Raw genomic sequence first — 18861 nt, 5'->3', positions numbered from 1 at the left:
AAATAATAAGAGATGTTACTACAGTCCGACCTCTCTTATCCGGCCTCCCCTTATCCGGATCTCTCTATTATCCGGACGCACACTTGCCGAGATTTTTTTTTTTTTTTAATCTAGTACAGGTACGTGAGGAAATGAGATTTCAATCTAAACTCAATCCTATACATAAACCCACTCTGATTACATATATTTCCAAACATAGTCACCCTACACCAAACATATTTTTCATGAAAATATCTCACCCAAATCACCAAAAGAACTTTAGGAATGAAAATTTCCAGTAAATCAGGGTGCAGTTTCTCTTTTTGCTTCGCGGGAAAGTCTTGCTAGCTAACTTTAGGCCTCAATACGGACAGCGCCATCTATCATGTTTGAGCCTACAGTCAGTGGAACAATGGCTGACATTGCGAAGCTGCGATACCCGCCGCGATGATCTAATTTTAAAACTTGGTTTCATCGAGTCATTCACTTTCTTTCGAAGTATTCTCGATGTATACCTCAGTCATTTTAGCAGGTAAATTATCCAAGAGTTTTGGCCATCGATCGATTTCATTTCAATAAAAAACACTGCCTATAATTTGCACTGACTCTGCAGTGAATATTGTCTTTACCGTACGCCCACTACAATAGTGCAGTGTAGCTACCGCCGGTGGCCTGGGGAGGCAGCCGGCAGCGCAGCTGCGTGTATTTAATATTGGGTCTCCCAGATCCGGATAAATCCCTTATCCGGATTGGTGCTGGTCCCAACGTGTCCGGATAAGAGAGGTCGGACTGTATATTTTTATAGATACAAATAATTCCCCGAGTTTCGTAATTTTGTCAAATTAATGAGTTACAAATTACAAACAGAACGAGAGACAATCTATCCCAGCCACATAAAGTTTATCGTCGGTGCATATCGTCTGCTGCTATTCGTTGAGTTGATTTGCTTTCAGGTTAATTCGGATTATTCACTTGTTTGTAAGTACAGTTATATCATTATTTTCCTTCTTATGATAGACTCTATAGACTCTCTCTGGATGTGGTTATTCATTTTCATGGATTAAATTGGGCCCGCGCGGTGTACGTATAGCTACCACTTGTAGCAGCAGCTTCATGAGTTGGTAGCGAATCGGCATGTACATGACTTTACTTGTGATCGTCAGGCAAGTTGAATTTTCATCATAATCATCGGCATTGTTCCCCCATTATTTACCTCCAACTACCTCACTGTGTTGTTCACTTCATCATCATTCTCTTCATCTTTAAAATCATCAATTTGAAAATCCAAATCTAGATAAAATTCTGGGTTTTCTTTCATAATTGGTGATAGAAGTATTCAGTGACAGTGTGGAGAAAAAGTACCCACGCAACAGGTTTTGCATGCAAGTGGAGCTTCACGTGGGAGAGCCAATCACGCCTCTCGTACAGACAGTGACGTCATCAAATTCCAGTCAATTCAGAGACCGATGCGAGGCATATTTCGGAGGGGCATTTTAGCGTTTTTTAATCGGCGATTTTCACCTTTTTGTATTATTTTCGGTATTTTTGAATGACCCACTGATGATCCCCACATCATTACCTTTCCATTGATATATAATAAGACCACATTCATAATCAATATATTTCTCCTTTAAAACTTGATAGAAACCAAACTATTATAGTTTTGTTTTGCGGTCACATTTTTGTTTTATCTACATTAAATTTGGTTTTGTCTACATTGAGGTTAATATATTTCTTTTATGCAGAACCTTTATATTGCAGATGCATGATGGGTAGGATAGAAACCAAACTTTACCAACGATTTATTCATAAACATCACCATATAACATGGAAAATCATCTGAAGCTTTTGCAAATTTGTGCAACAATAATGGTTGTAATTTTTTTGCATTAAATCTGAAGCATATTGGATGCAGTTAAAGGTGTATCTAATATACCATGAAAGAATTTATCATTTATTATACACCACTTTCCATGACAACAGCAATGCTTTTGAACATATATATAAAAAATTGAAACAAAATCAGTGATTGTTGAAATGTGACTTTATATTTATGATGTCATAAAGTAGTATCATTATGCATTGTATTGCATTGCTTGCTGTCTATCTATTTTGCGTTGTCTTTTTTGGCGCATTTGAGTTGGAAAATCGCTTTGTGGAGTTAAATAATACATACCGGTAGATAAAATATGGCACTCCTATTTTCCATTAATATGGCTAATGTAAAATAAATAGGACATGTATTCTATTTTTATTGCATGCAAGTATAAAAAATCTCCAGTAGGATATCAATAAATTAATGCATGGTTGTATTACATTGAAAAAGATAGCAAGTTTTCAAATAAAATGGAAGAGATATTTCTATACATTTAATATACCAGAATCTTGAGTTCTGTCAGTGATAGACTTTATTAACCTATTTAATTTACATGTACATGTAGTAGTTAAAAATAGGCTGTCCAAAAAGTGTAGGCCCCTGTGTGAAATTAATCTAATAACAGAGTTCAAATCTGTTTTAGCCTTTCTTCAAATTAGAATCACTTAATTTTAAGCATGATTAATGAAGGCCTTGGGTCTCTTTGTATGGGTCGATGTACAGATTATATGGATGTGTATTTTAAGGCAATGCTGGCTGGCCAGGATTGAACTGACCTCAGTTGTAGCCTATAGCCTGGCAGGAAATATTAAAGGGGAGTCTGCGCTGATGTTAAAGGGATTGCTTATCATCATCCAGATTCTCTTGCAGATAATGCTGTAATGGTAATTTACAAACCTTAAGTTCAGACAAGAATCACCCGAGAACTTGAAGCTTATCAGTCGCTCGATACTTATTACTTATGTGGAGCGTTGTGGCCCGGTGGATTAGTCTCCGGACTTTGAAACGGGGTTGTGGGTTCGAATCCCAGCCATGGCGTAACTTCCTTCAACAAGAAATTTATCCACATTGTGCTGCACTCAACCCAGGTGAGGTGAATGGGTACCTGGCAGGAATTTATTCCTTGAAATGCGTGTGCGCTGTAATCATAGTAATTACGGCAGCCAAGCTACAGCTGGGGTAATGATATCCAAGTCCTTTGGAAGCGCATAGAGACATTATTCATAATTGTGATATGCGCTATACAAAAACTGTTTATTATTATTATTATTATTATTAATTGGGACAATTTTGGATATGTCATCTAGACTAGCTGATTTTACTGAAAGTGATTGGCCTATATGCAATCAATTGCAGCTTTTATATATGGTTTACCAAATTTACCGTAGACTATTTGGACATTTTGGTGGCTGCGTGGATATTTTTCGACTGGATAGTTGGTCTACGATATCAGATATCTTTCCTTTGATAACTGCCTAACTGCTGAATTTCATATGCTCTGTTTCTTTCTTCTATTGCGTGGCTGTACATACCTGTTCATACTATCAGTCCATGCTTGTAAAATCAGATCAATAATGTCATCATCGTTCAGGGATTCTTTTGCCTGTGCAAAGCTCCTATTGATCAGCCGATGTACTTTTTAAATTGGAGACTTGCACAGCTGACCGCAATCAATTAAGAACACAATTGATTTTAGAAGGGGTACCCCGTTTGATTGCTCCAACATGATTCATACCATTAAATTGCCGGTGTACTTTGATTGATCAAGTTTTAATGTTGATCAATAAAGTATTTTAATGCTATTTGTCATTAGAAATGTGAAGGCAGAAAAAAAAACAGCTGGTTTGCTTTGATTTGATGAGCAAAAGGTCATTTTCAAGGAGATGTTGTTTTCATGTTACGGTCCGACATGTATCAATATTTGTTTGCATGATTTTATGTTTTGATTCTGAGTAATTGAACATTTTGTTATCATATGGGCAATTCCATAAAATATGTACGTTCGACCCCCTAAAGTTGGGACCTTTGTAAAATTATCTGTCTCTGATTTTTGATTCTTACGAAAGTCTGTAATGAACTAAAATGACTATGACTTGGTCAGTTTATAGGGTGAAGTAAAACTTGAGAAAAGTTGGGGTCGGACGTACAAAAAGGTTGATCATTTCATGAAATTGCCCATATGTAACTTTGAATGAAAATTTATGCTATGTTTTATTTCACATGAAAATACTACAGTACATGTAGATTCACCTGGATTGGGTATAGGTAAGGGTGGTCCGCGGACTATAGTATTTGGTTAACTTTTCCCATTGCCTGGCAGCTCATCCAAGTGACTTCCAGTTTATTGTTGTGTTATTGTAACAATTTTTTTTTGTCATTTTATTTGACTTGTTTGATATTCTGCCAGATAAAATAATAATGGTAGTAGTTGTATGTCATGTACATGTATTGGAATGAGGATTTTCTATGATATTCACTGCAGGTTATAGGGCCTACCGTTTGTGGCAGGGGCTTCTTAAAATTAGAAATACATGTAGAATAAGCAGTAATCATATTGAAGTAGAAGAGTTAATAAGTAGTAGTAGTAGTAAAAGTAGTAGTAGTAGTAGTAGTAGTAGTAGTAGAAGTACAGTAGTAGTAGTACTACAGTAGTAGTAGTAGTAGTGGTACATGTGGTAGTGGTGGTAGTAGCAGTGGTAGTAGTAGTAGTTACTTGTCGCAATAATCCCAAAACGCAGCTCCTTGGAAGCTATACTGGGATGTCGATAATGTCATGTGCCAATGGAGGTGACAAGGTGCAGGATTTGGGTTGGCTCACATATATACAATAAAAATGAGCATGCAGGGGTGCGAGTAAAAACATGCATTGGTCCATTTATAGCATGTGGGACCCATGTAGTAGTAGATGTAGAAGTAATAGTAGTAGTATACTTATTGAAAAATCACACAATTATGTCTGTAGTATCACACAGTATTTATTCTTTTTTCTTTGGTTTTGTTCTTACAGATAACATCTACCATGCCTACAACTCGCCCATAACAACTCGTCTCAATGAGGCATTCAAAAAACAACTCAGTCGTGCGGACTGCCTAGCTATACAGCTCTAGTAACGTAACGTCGAAGGGGAAGCGCATAGGGCGCTTACAAACCGTCCAACTCAACATGAGGCTGCCGTTTTTATCAGGCTTCCTGGTAAAGTTATAATTTTTTTGATTCTGATATTTTAATTATTCATTTATTTATTTCATTATTTGTGTGTTTGTTCATTCACCCATTCATTCTTTCGTTTATTCGTTCGTTCATTCATTCATTTATTTGATTATTGATTTATATATATATATTTATTTATTCATTTATTTATTCATCCATCCATCCATCAATTCATTCATTCATTCATTTATTGATTTATAATATATATTTCTTTCTTTCTCTCTCTTCTGTTGTTTTGTTGAATTGTTTTTGTACTTTATGCACCAAATCTTTACCCTTTCTCTCTCATTTCTATACCCTCTCACTCCACCTGTCTCTTCCACTTCCTACCCCTCCAATTCTTACTCCAATCTCCAACAAGTTTTAAACTCATTTCCTCTACCGCCACTTCCACCCCCTCTGTACTCCTCTCATTAAACTGCCATTTTTTTCCTCACTCTCTTTATTACACTTCCACTCTTTGTCTTTAAAGGGATGGTACAGGCTGGAAAGTAAAATTCACAGATCAAAATGATGAAAATGTCATTAAAATCGGATAACAAATAGCGAATATTGAATTTTAAAGTTAAGCAATATTTTGTGAAAACAGTGATATGCACATTGTCATGAATATTCATTAGTTAGGCTGATGATGTCATATCCCCACCTTCCCTTTTCTTATGTATCGTAATTATTTCATATATATGTGAGTGATATGTCTCCCTTATATTGAAATATATTGCAGCAATGAATATATAGTGTACTTAATGAGTTTTCCATCCAATATTCAAGTTATTGAGGGAAAAAATTTGAATAAACCTAATTTCATGTACAAAAATACAAAAGAACAAGTGGGGATATGACATCATCAATTTGCTCATTAAATATTCATGCCTAGAACTATTTCACCAGAATAATGCAAAACTTTAAAATGTCATAACTTACTTTGTTTAACTTTGTCCAATTTGGATCAAATTTTCAGTGTTTTGTTTTTCTGATTTTTCTTTATCTGTTTAAAAATCATATTATTTTCAGCCGTGAGTAATTCTTTTACCCCTAGTTTATCCCTCTTTTGTGTCTTTCTTGTGCATATCCTCATTTCCCCTCCTCTTCTCCCTTCCCTTCTGTTCTCTCCTCTCCCTTCTTTCCCCCTTGTCTCCCTTCCTTGTCTCCCTTCTCACTCCCTTCTTTCATTCCCATGTACCCTCTCCTTTCCCTTCTTCCCCCATTCCACCTTCTCCCTTAGTCCACATTTCAGTTGCATTCTCCCTCAATTTCCCCAGACTCCCGACTGATAGGATAATTCCTTCTCTCCTGCCCTCTCTTCTACTAGACAATTAATTAAAATGTGTGAGGTGAACACAGACATAAACATGCTGGCACAGATCTTTCGAGATTTAGAATTTCATGTGGCGTTGTGCTTAAGTATGGAAGTGTGCCCAGAAAATGTATTTTGAAGCTTGATTGAGAGGGCAGGGGAGATATGAGAAAACATGATTACTTGGGGCTAATAGGTATTCTTGTATTCACGTATTAAAAGGGGACATAAACAATTGTCATGCATTGGTGCCAAAACAAGCTGTACATTAGTGCCATTTTGCCATTAATCAGTCACCTATAGTGTTAAAGAGTTGTGAGACAATTCCCATAATGTAGGCAGAAACAATTTCATTTTTTTCTTTATCATTATCAAAAATTCAAAAGCTTTTATTTATCAAATTAGGATGTTGGCATTGTTTTTTTTTTTAATCATTTTTTTGTCTCACCTGCGAAGCAAAGTGAGACTATAGGCGCCGCTTTTCCGACGGCGGCGGCGTCAACATCAAATCTTAACCTGAGGTTAAGTTTTTGAAATGACGTCATAACTTAGAAAGTATATGGACCTAGTTAATAAAACTTGGCCATAAGGTTAATCAAGTATTACTGAACATCGTATTAGAGTTTCATGTCACATGACCAAGGTCAAAGGTCATTTAGGGTCAATGAACTTAGACCATGTTGGAGGAATCAACATCGAAATCTTAACCTGAGGTTAAGTTTTTGAAATGTCATCATAACTTAGAAAATATATGGACCTAGTTCATGAAACTTGGACATAAGGTTAATAAAGTATCACTGAACATCCTGCATGAGTTTCACGTCACATGACCAAGGTCAAAGGTCATTTAGGGTCAATGAACTTTGGCCGAATTGGGGATATCTGTTGAATTCCCATCATAACTTTGAAAGTTTATGGATCTGTTTCATGAAAATTGGACATAATAGTAATCAAGCATCGCTGAACATTTTGTGCAAGTTTCAGGTCTCATGATTAAGGTCAAAGGTCATTTAGGGTCAATGAACTTTGGCCGAATCGGGGGTATCTGTTGAATTACCATCATAACTTTGAAAGTTTATTGGTCTAGTTCATTAAACTTGGACATTAGAGTAATTAAGTATCACTGAACATCCTGTGCACGTTTCAGGTCACATGACCAAGGTCAAAGGTCAATGAACTTTGGCCGAATCGGGTGTATCTGTTGAATTACCATCATAACTTTGAAAGTTTATGGATCTGATTCATGAAACTTGTACATAAGAGTAATCAAGTATCACTGAACATCCTGTGCGAGTTTCAGGTCACATGATCAAGGTCAAAGGTCATGTAAGGTCAATGAACTTTGGCCATGTTGGGTTTTTTGTTGAATAACCATCATATCTCTGTAAGTTTATTGGTCTAGTTCATAAAAAGTGGACATAAGAGTAACCATGTATCACTGAACATCTTGTGCGAGTTAGAGTAGTATTCAAAGTCAGCACTGCTGCTATATTGAACCGCGTGATGCAGGTGAGACGGCCAGAGGCATTCCACTTGTTTTCATTGGGGGGGATGTGTGTATAGCAATTGATGTAGAGTCGCATTGCATTACATGTAGGTGTATTGTACAACTTTTCCACCACGTTGGTCTGCTTATGCTCTCAATAAGGGTGTAGACTCGTAGTCATGAGATTATGCTTTTAATACTTTACTATTAGTTCATTGGCACTTTAGAACATTGTAAAGACGCATTAAAGATAAATGCCAGTTGTGGTAACGATTTAAAAATGAGTTCGTACAGAATCCAATAAAATGACCACCAAAGTGTCTGTTTGTATAAATAAAAAATATGTGCCAAAGGATTCTGGAAGAAATTGTGTAATTGCTGAGAAATTAGCAAATAAGCACAGGATTCGGGTCAAGCGTCGGGCCGACATTCAAAGCAATAATAATACACTGTCCCACGTGCGCTTATCTGTGTTGGTGAACTTCAGTGTGAACATTTTCAGCGTAGATTTCAAGATTTCACAAAGTTCTGTTTATGTAACTGTACCAGATATAGATCCTCGATGATATAATGACAATTAAGCCTGGTTTTACAGACTTTCTCGTGAAATCAGTGTTTACAGCAACAACTTTCATTTATCTTTAAACTCTTTGTGAGGCACCCTTAGGATTAATAATGAATAAAACTCATCTTCAATGAAAGAAACCCCGATAAAACCTTCTCTTCTTCACCATTGAATGTTCGTCTTTTTCTGTGGGAATAATATTTTGGTTTATTGTTTAGTGCAGTTGTTATTTTCTGATTTGGTAAAATATTTGAGAGTGAACCATAGTATGTTATAACAGTCTGCTTGTTCCAGTGACTTTCCAGATGCTGTAATAGCGAATAAAATTTCCATAGAAAATTTGACTGGAGCAAAGGAAAAACATACAATGAGCAAAAAGTACAAAAACATAAACTTAAGGCCGTGTTTATGCTTCCACTTTTCAGGCCAGAATCAGTGTTTCCAAACGTGGTTAGTCCAAAACACTGTTGCGTCCATGCTTACTTTCATTTAAACGCTGTTTCAATACGCCGATCGTAACCTCACAAAAAGGTGCGTTTGTAAACGTCGTTTGACCAGAATCAGGCTTTCTGGGGAAGTATAAACGGAACCACGATCGTAAACGTGTTTAAATGACGTCATTTGGTACATGCTTTCGGCGAGATGAAAATCCGCGGGCAAATACAGTCGTATTGCTCCATGCTTATCTCCACGTAATAACAACAATCGCAAAAAAAAAACATTCGAAAAAGGCGCTCCCAATTTGACCTCGCTTTACGATGCGAAGCCAGCTGGAGATCATGATTTGCTCTGAAAAGTTACGCATAAACAGCACTCCCAGAACCACGTTTATGATCGGCGTTTTGAATCGATGTTTGAAATCGCTGATTCTGTCCTCGCAATGGAAGCATAAACACACCCTAAGTGTGTCTTTGGGTTTCTGATATGGCATAGTACAGGAAACTTGTAAATCTAAATTGGGAAGTATCTTGCATCTGATGTCCTTTTAACAAAAAAAAATTATTAATTTCTTTTATTTGGTCACTTTTCAGACCACCAGGAAGCTGATCATACTACTGGTTTGGTATGCCATCGCCATGGTGATAGCGATATTCACATTCTCGCACACACGCTGGAAAGAGGAATCTAATTTATTACGTGTATACAACTCACTATTCTTCGTGCCCAGCGATGTGCCTCTCGTCAAAGACTCCTTACCCACCCGGCTCCCGGAAAACCTTTACCGGCAAAACTCGACAAATCGGTGGGAGAATTCAAGTGTGTGGTTGCCCTTTGACCCCGAAACGGGGGAATTCAGGTATCGTTACGCCTCAAGGACGTATCCGCAAAGAACTAGCAGGTTAGACGCGCTCAAAGAAAGCTTATTACGTAGATCAGGCAATAGTAGTAAATTGTCAACTCTGGTGCTTATACGGAACATATCCAACGGGCAGCTCCTGTCGGAGACGCTCAACGAGGATTTGTGGAGGGAAAGCGGGAAGGGAAGAACTCGCAACGATTCGTTGGCCGGCGTCTTGCACGAGCTGGTCGGGGACGATGTAGATGACCTCTTGGGGGAGGATAAATATAATTCTTACAATAGCTCCATGCTCCTTGCTGCCATTGAGAGGAATATGCAGAAGATACGCCAGGAGACGGAGATCAGCTTAAAACACTTGTCGCACCTGACCGGGATTTTAAATGGGAGCATGACCAGCAATGGCTCCTCGAAAGAAGGGGATCTCCCTGGAAAGCTCAAAAATAGGATTCAAGACGATACCGACGCCTTACCTGGGGATGCGAGGATAGGTATCAACCAGGATCGTTTTGCGTACAAAGGAAGGACAAAACAAGGGAGTGAGATAAGCGCCCTCTCTGTTAAACAATCAGACAGGCCTAGTCTACTAAGTGTGCTAATAGGAAAGGACCTTGTTGATGAAAGCAAACCAAAGCCTGCTGCGAGGGCAAGTATTATACGAGAACTTACAAAGGATGCTTCAGTTAATTCGACAGCACCTAGTAATTCTACCAGTACTCCACTTTCCACAGAAACTCCAGAAGTTGATGGATACTATCGCATCGATACGAGAAGGGTAAGTATATCTTTTTGATCCTGTGAGTTTCTTTACCTAATACTGTTTAGGGATTAATTAGGGATTTTCTTTCCTTTCTGGAATGACTGCATATCGAACATCATGAAGAATTCGATGCCTATAAATTAGCAAAGTGATGATCACGTCACAATATTTTACTATTTTGCATTTCATTGTTCTTTAACTCTGTATCTCAGAGAAGCATGATAAGAAAAAGATCCACAGCCCAAACTTGGTAGGAATCTGTTTAATGGGGCCCACGATATACATGTAGCCACATATCTATGAGCTCCATTGAAATCCTTGTATTTTTGGCTTTGTTCAAAATGTTTAGAACCAGGTGAGATGTGGTGAACCTTATGGTAAATCTTGTGGATCGAACTACTTCCTCAGTTTTCTCCCAATACTCATTGGGAAACACTTGGCAAACATATTGTCTTGTATTCTGAACTAGGGTTTAAATTCAGCCCTGGTTTAAAGTTGTGGTTTGACTATGGAGAGCCAATTGGAGAACAAATCCTTTACATTACACTTTCATATTATTAACTCATATGACACCCAAATTGTTCATAATTGTCTGGGAATTATAACTGAAGTACTTTTCTTCATTATGAAAGCAAAAGGAAACCAAATAGTAAACATAAGAAATGTACAATATTAACAGAGCTTTTGAACTTTTGGCTTCCCATCATTTAAGCACAGAGTTAGACCGTGGGGGGGGGGGGGGGGGGGGGCACTCGACCAAAAAAGTGGTGGGGGTGTGCCGCGGGCGAGACAAAAAACGGGGGCCTTGGAGCGGGCTTATTGTAAAAAGGAGGGTCCTCGGAACGGGCTTCGGAACGACAAATGTTTGTGAAAACGGGGGTCCTTGGAACGGATCGCCAGCGTGTGAGTGCGTATACATCCCTATGGAACGGTCATGTGTGCATGATGCAGCTAGCGCGGCCTCCGCCGGGGGAGCTCTGCGGCCGCTTTTCACCAAAATTGCGGCTCATTCAATGCGATCGGAGTGGCGTAACGAAAAATATGCGAAGCTTTGGAGCGGATTTCTCTCTTCTTTTTTCTCGATAAGAAGAAAATGCTATGCCTTGGAGCGGCTTTCTTTGTTCTTTTTCTCAACAAGGCAAAAATGCTATGCCTTGGAACGGAAATTTGAGTGTGAAAATGGGGTTCCCCTCCGCGGCACATACCCACTATGCATTATATACTGAATGCCCCCCCCCCCCCCCCCCGGGACCGTGGTCTATTAAAGTTAAACCTGACTTCAGAATATGGGCCATTGGTTGTGTAGTTAAATAGTTGCGAGATATGTCAATGTGTCCGGTTCTGTGTTGCTATTGTCATGACATTTTAAAAATCAGCAAAGAATTGGTTGAGGAACAGGGACTCAATCTTTTTCCAATGCTAGTGAAACTTGATGAGGAACAAGGACTCTGTCTTTTCCCAATGCTAGTGAATCTTGAAACTCTTCAGAGTGAAGAAGGCAAGACACAACACCTAAGTATGTTAGAAGCTGCCTTGCCATGATGAGGGCATATTATGGTTTCGCCATTTCCTATGCAGTTTGTGATAGAGGTGGTTATTAAAGGACAAGTCCACCCCAACAAAAACTTGATTTGAATAAAAAGAGAAAAATTCAACAAGCATAACACTGAAAATTTCATCAAAATCGGATGTAAAATAAGAAAGTTATGACATTTCAAAATTTCACTTCATTTCACAAAATCAGTTGAACGAGCCATCTACATCCAAATGAGAGAGTCGATGATGTCATTCACTCACTATTTCTTTTGTTTTTATTGTTTGAAATATGAAATATTTTGATTTTCTCGTCATTGTCGTTTGAAATGAAGTTTCATTCCTCCCTGAACACGTGGAATTCCATTATTTAAAAAATTTTGTGCTTCAGGCAAGGAGGTCCTAATCGTCAAATTCGTAAAAATTGAAATATTGTATAATTCAAACAATAAAAAAACAAAAGAAATAGTGAGTGAGTGACATCATCAACTCTCTCATTTGGATGTAACTGGCTCGTTCATATAACTATTTTGTTAAAAAATAAGCGAAACTTTGAAATGTCATAACTTTCTTATTTTACATCCGATTTTGATGAAATCTTCAACATTGTGCTTGTCTGATTTTTCTCTTTTGATTCAAATCAACATTTTTCTGAGGTGGACTTGACCTTTAATCATCTTCAATAATGTATTTTGGTGTTTGTTTGTAAAGAAAAACACATTAATGTCTGCAGGTCCTGCTATGTATGTACATGTACATTGTAGGCCGTGTTGACTCATTTGAGAATAAAAGGACCATACTGTTGCAGTCAATAAATCTTATTGTAATAGCTAGAAGAGAAATGTTCTTGTTTCCTTTTGTTTGTTTATTTTTTTTTAATACATGCCATCTTGTTGAAATTAATAAAGACCCAAATACTCATTAATAATCTGGGCATTGCTTGAATATACAAACCAAACAGTGACCAGAGGTATATTTGGCATACATGTAGGTGTTGTATCTGTGGGTAGGAGGAATTTGAACCTTTTTATATGAGCAAGACATAATCAAAGGAAGTTCATAAAAAAAGGAAACAGTTCCACATGCTGTCCTCTCATACTCTTGTTACAATATGTAGGCCTACACCAGGGGTGGATCCAGCCTTCGCCAATAGGGGGGGGCCCGGATTTTTTTTTAGCCATATTTTCCCCGATCGGCCACTCGAATATGATATTTGCCGGGATTTTTGGTTTCTTTAAAGGGGTTGTCCTATTAGTCACTACTTGGCTTTATTCTTATGAATAAACATAAATATATAATACCATAATCATTATTTATATAATGCGAGCGCGAGCTATATTTTTTTGGAATCTTAATGTACTTTTTTCTAAAAGTTTTGAACATTCTGGGCAATCCTGAAAAAAGATGTGTATGCAAGTGAATAATTATTACGAACGTGAAGCGCGAGCAGAAATGAACTGATGGAAAATGTACTGTTAAGGACTTGCTTGCAGTTAGCCATGAAGACGTTACATATTTTTAAAAATCAAATAATGCGAGCGCGAAGCGCAAGCTGAAATTTTTTGACATTTTTACCTAAGGAATGGAAATTCTAAGCTCTTTTTGTAACTCAACAGAATAGGTATATAACTAAACGATTGGTGTGAGCGCGAAGCGTGAGCAAAAAATTTCGTGATTTAAACCTACTGAACGAGACACTCTATTCAAGTTTTGTCAATCATGAAAAGGATGAGGAAGTGGGGATCTTCCTTACATTAATAATGCCAGCGCAGAGCGCGAGCGGAAAATTTGTATATACGTTTATGAGCTGATCGAAAATTTATTTGTTATGGACTGCTTGAACTTAGCCATGAAGACGTTACATATTTCAACATTCAAATATTGCGAGCGCGAAGCGCGAGCTGAAAATTTTTGACATTTATACATGAATAATGTAAATTTTAAGCACTTTTTGTAATCGTGGAAAGGATAAGACAAAAACTGAACATTATTGATGCGAGCGCGAAGTGCGAGCAGAAAAATTCTGGACACTCTATTCATGTTTTGTAAATCATGAAAAGGTTAAGCTATTGGAAGTTTTCATACATTAATAATGCGAGCACAAATATTGTTATCTGAAACTGGATAATTATTTAAATGGAGAACAAGCTGCGTATCTGAATAAACGTGTGTTTGAGATATCGACCTAGAATTTGGGTATTCTAAATACCTTTTTTACCATGAAAATCAATAAAGCGAGCGCAAAGCGCGAGCTAAAAATATATGATATTCAGATCTGAAAAGGGGTCACTTTAAGCTCTGTATTGCAAGCACTTTGTGTAAAAATTGTGAGGTGAAAAGGGATCACAGTTAAAACAGAGCTGATACATGTATTTTCAATTATTGTTACTGTGAGTTTTGACATAGGACCGGGATATTCTATAAGGACATTATGTCATCATAAGAAAATGATGACTATCTTCCTATTTCTCTTCCTAAGCATGAGAGCGCAAAATCTATTAATATTATGGCCTGAAAACTGGACATTTAAAGCACTTTGTAATTATGCATAAGATGCATGAGTTTAAAATCTATCAATGCGAGCGCAGATCGCGAGCAGAAATTTATGAATTAATTGTCATCAAATGGTGATTTTAAGTAGTTTGTTTTAGAATTAATATTGAGATATACATAACTCACTGATCAAAATGCAAGCGTGCAGCGCTAGCTGATACGTTTTGACAATCTGACCTAAATAGGGATATTTTGAGAACTTCATGGAATACAGGAAAATAATAGGTACCTGACAAATCAAATTTTGCGAGCGCGCAGCGCAAGCAGAAATTGTTAATATTCAGACCATAAAACAGAAATTTTTACACTTTTCAAAAATCAATTAGTAAATAAAACAAAATAATGAAAGTTCAATTTCCCAGCTGAAATATGTTTTGTATATTGACTTCAGAATTTGATATTTTAAGGTCCATATTGAGCAAGATATCACCTAAAAGGCAATGCGAGCGCAAAGCGCGAGTGAAAATTTTATATCCCGACTTGAAAGATTTAAAAAATAATAATTTCCAAGTCTTCCCCTTATCTTATTTTATTCACTCATCTTCCTCCTCCTCTTATGCTTGCCTTCCTTTTTTCTCCTCTCTTTTCCCTTTTTTCTTTTTTCCTTTCTTTTCCCCTTTTCTTTTTTCCTTTCTTTTCCCCTTTTTTTCTTTTTTTTGCTCCGCCAATAGGGGGGGGGGGGCAGGGGCCCCTCGGGCCCCCCTGGATCCGCCTATGTACACAGCGTATCTTGTCTTGAAGTTAATAATGAAGCTATATTATGACCTACATGCAGTACCATATGGCACATCCCTTTCCTTAAGTAGCAAATTCTCTTATACAAGTAATTATCCCCTCCCTGGCTGTCGGGCAGTAAAGTTAAGCATTATCAAGGGAAAACCAACATGATCTTCTTTCCCCCGGTTCTTTGTTAACGCTGAAAACGATGGTTAGGCACGTTTAGAGATCGCCTCTTTTACCTCTTTGATTGCTCAGATGCAAGTCGTCATGGGAGCCGGAGAGGAGTTTGCGTGACATGAATAATACTCATTACAGCAGGCCCTGCCAGCTTGGAGGTGCGCAAGGGGTCCATCCTATCTTCTCTTTTGTTTTTACTTCCCTTTTTCTCTTGCTCTCTTGGTACTTTATGAGTTGACCAGTGGCCAATATCACACTGAGAATTAGCATTGGACTTGTACATGTATGGACTGAGAAGCGAATTAAAGCTCCATTCACATGCTAGGTTAGATTTATCTTTATACTCTATGGCCCGTATTCTGAAGTCAGGTTTAACTTAGACCATGGTCTAACTCTGTGCTAAAATTATGGGAAGCCATAAGTGTCAAAATTTTTATTAAGTTGAATGTTTCTTACGTTTACTGTGCTCTTTCCTGATTCATCAATGGTGAAGACAATCGTCTATTTATACCTCCTACACAATTATGAATGATTTGAGAGCCGAATGAGCTGAAGTATGATATCTCTACTGTTAGTGATTATGTAACAATTGGCTGTCCATACTTGAACTACAACTTTAAACCTGAGTTTAAGGTAAACCCGACCTCAGAATACGTGCCATTATCTTCAAGATACATGTACATGTATGTCAGAAACATTTTGCAATCTTGCCCCATTTACACTCTGTAGGTTGACCCACAAAAGGTGGTTCTGGCCTGTTGAGGGGGTAGGTATGGGGGATTTCCAAAAATTATAACCGGATGTATGTGTATCTAGTTATAAAAAAATTGATAGCAAACTCAGCTTTGAATTGTTTTTTCTAATTTGCTATGGAAGATATTTAGCATTTTTATGAATTCACATAATATCCTTGCCTGCACAATGGAGCTTTAGAATATCACAGATTCATGTTTATTCTAAAATTTGCATTTACGTGTATCCCTATTTTGTGGTTTTCAAGGCTTTATGCTTTTTGCACTTCAGGTACTGTAATACATGTGTTAATGTATAAGATTATAAAAATTCCTTGAATTCTTGCTCTTCCTGAATACTCAATCTCAATCAGTATATTTCTGTGAAGACAAATTAAACAAACAATTCAAGTGCATTGCATACATATCAGTGTCAATGACAGTAGGTGCTTTCGTGTTTAAAGATGAATTGGTGATTTCAAGAATGATGAAACGAGCAAGACTGCGAAAGCTAGTGATCAAAGTTCAATGGTGTTCAAAGTGGTGACTAATTTCTGGTGAAGTGGATGAGTTTATTTTTCCTAATTTGTGTTGACTTAAAATCTTGTTAGTACTAACTGGTGTGGGGGGGGAGGGGGTGTTGCTTCAGCCCCATAGATACAAATAAATGATCATCTGATTGTTATTTTTATATAATCAGCTACCACCCCCCCTTTCAAAACAGTTCTGCTGCCTCTGTTATACCTGCGTACTATTGAAAATGTGCATGTGCACTTTGCAACTTCTTCTTACTGTACATGGAGTAGATAAATCAGAAAGATATACATAATTACACTTTTATAAACAGATATGTACATGCTCTGTAATTCCATTTTATACACTAGTGTATAGGCCCACATACATACTTCTTTATTTTGTACACAGTAAATTTTACATGTACATCTACTTTCCTTTAATAGCATTAAATTCTCTGAAATCAATTTTCATGTATACAAATAAACATGAGGTACTCCATGTATTCATTGTGGAACTTTTCAGAGGGTGAAATGAGATCAAGGACATTTTCCGAGCTTTCTGCGAAGACATCCGGGTGAAGAATCTCGGAATGCAAATGACCTATTGACTTGTAGACAGGGTGTAAGATCCTGTTTAAGAGGTAATACAGGAAAATGACAGAAGATCGTTGGTGTGACGAACGAGATGTCCTTGTTGACATATCATATTTTGTAAGTGGCATTCAGACCAGGGAAAATGATTGAATTTCTGTTCTTTCTTTAGATATAAAACACATGCACATGTACATTATGTTTGCAGGATCTTGGTACGATACCATTATTTGATGTAAGATAAAAGAGCCAAGGAGATGTGCCTTGCTTGAGGGCATGGAGTGCTATGTCAGGGATCGAACCCCTGACTTTCCTGTGTGCATTGAGGCTCTCGACACCACTCGGCCATGGCACATCCACTTTGTCTGTGTCTGGGCTATTTTTTCCTGCATCTGTTTTAATAATTCCCAAACTTACTACGAAGGAATACCATTTTGTCTTGAAAATAACTGAACTCAAAGTTGCATTGTACTGTACATGTAATTTATAGGGGCTGTTAAGCAACTTTTTTTTTTTTATGGGGGGGGGGCTAAATTGCCATCATATCCTGTGTATCTTTACTTGAATATAATGTTGTTTTCAGACATGGTATCATTAGGCTCAGTAGAATTTTAGATTTTGAAAATAATTTTGTCCCTCTTTTACATGTATACACCTTCAAAAGTTTTTGATGAAATTGTATTTAAACGTGCAGAAATACATGTACACTCTTAACATACACAATTTCAATGACATGTGATGTCATTACCTTTTCCTGTGCATCTTTAAATAAAAATCATTGGTATTCAATTAGAATTTGATTACTACTGCATCTGCAAGTAAGATTATTTCCGGGGATTTTTTTTATGCTTTTATACCTGCATATATACCAAAAACGTTGCTGGGTAGTCTTGTTAGCTTTGTTTTGTAGTGCCAGTCGTATCTGAACAAACTTTTAAGTCTCCCATGTGATTGGAAACCTTGGGCATAAGGTGTACCTGTACTTTCATATGACTTTAATAGTTCCTGTGCCACGGACATGTCTGCCACGTAAAGCGTTTGGCCAAGCACACACAAGTCCCTCTGCATTATCTGGAATGTTCTCATTTGGTCAAATTCACTTGGGAAATTAGTATTCATGGCTGGAGATTTGCTCAAAGAGTACATGTACTACCTTTGCACAATGATGGGCCTAACGTACAATCCCTCCCTCTCCCCCTCTTTACTGTCTGGTTGTGATTTATTGTTAAGATGAAGGGAGGGGGTGGGGGAAGGGGGAGGGGCAGTCAAGCGTATTGCTGTACACATGCGTGACCAAATTATTTCCCAACACCCCTTAAATGATTTTTTCCTCTGTTTGCAAAATAACCCATGAAAAAAGTTTTTCGCGGGCTTTATTTAGGTACATAATTTGGTCCCTTAACAAGTTGTCTCCAGAATATGACCTCGGGGAAAAAGCTAAGGAAAAAATAACCTAGATACATTTGGCTAGTCTTTAAAAAAAAAACTTTGTTAACCGAAAAACATTCCCTGAATACGTTTGACCCCGCCTTGACTATTGACCAGTCTTTCAAAACCACCCTTTGTCATG

At 37.5% G+C, this 18861-nt stretch overlaps 1 protein-coding gene across 4 annotated transcripts in view; it reads left to right on the top strand.

The window, feature by feature from the left end:
• Window positions 1–18861, top strand: part of LOC121423990 — a 68754-nt gene that overhangs the window by 8688 nt on the left and 41205 nt on the right. For all 4 annotated transcript variants that reach the window (XM_041619548.1, XM_041619550.1, XM_041619551.1 and 1 more), the window contains exons 2-3: window positions 4863–5048; window positions 9446–10486. In XM_041619548.1, the coding sequence (XP_041475482.1) occupies window positions 5019–5048; window positions 9446–10486 (1071 nt within the window). In that variant the 5' untranslated portion in view covers window positions 4863–5018. The remainder of the gene's footprint in view (window positions 1–4862; window positions 5049–9445; window positions 10487–18861) is intronic.

The sequence above is a fragment of the Lytechinus variegatus genome, chromosome 11 (genome assembly GCF_018143015.1).
Source record: "Lytechinus variegatus isolate NC3 chromosome 11, Lvar_3.0, whole genome shotgun sequence".
In the NCBI taxonomy this organism is placed as follows: domain Eukaryota; kingdom Metazoa; phylum Echinodermata; class Echinoidea; order Temnopleuroida; family Toxopneustidae; genus Lytechinus; species Lytechinus variegatus.
The sequence above is the reverse complement of the archived record's forward strand: the minus strand, read 5'-3'. Positions and strand labels throughout refer to the sequence as shown.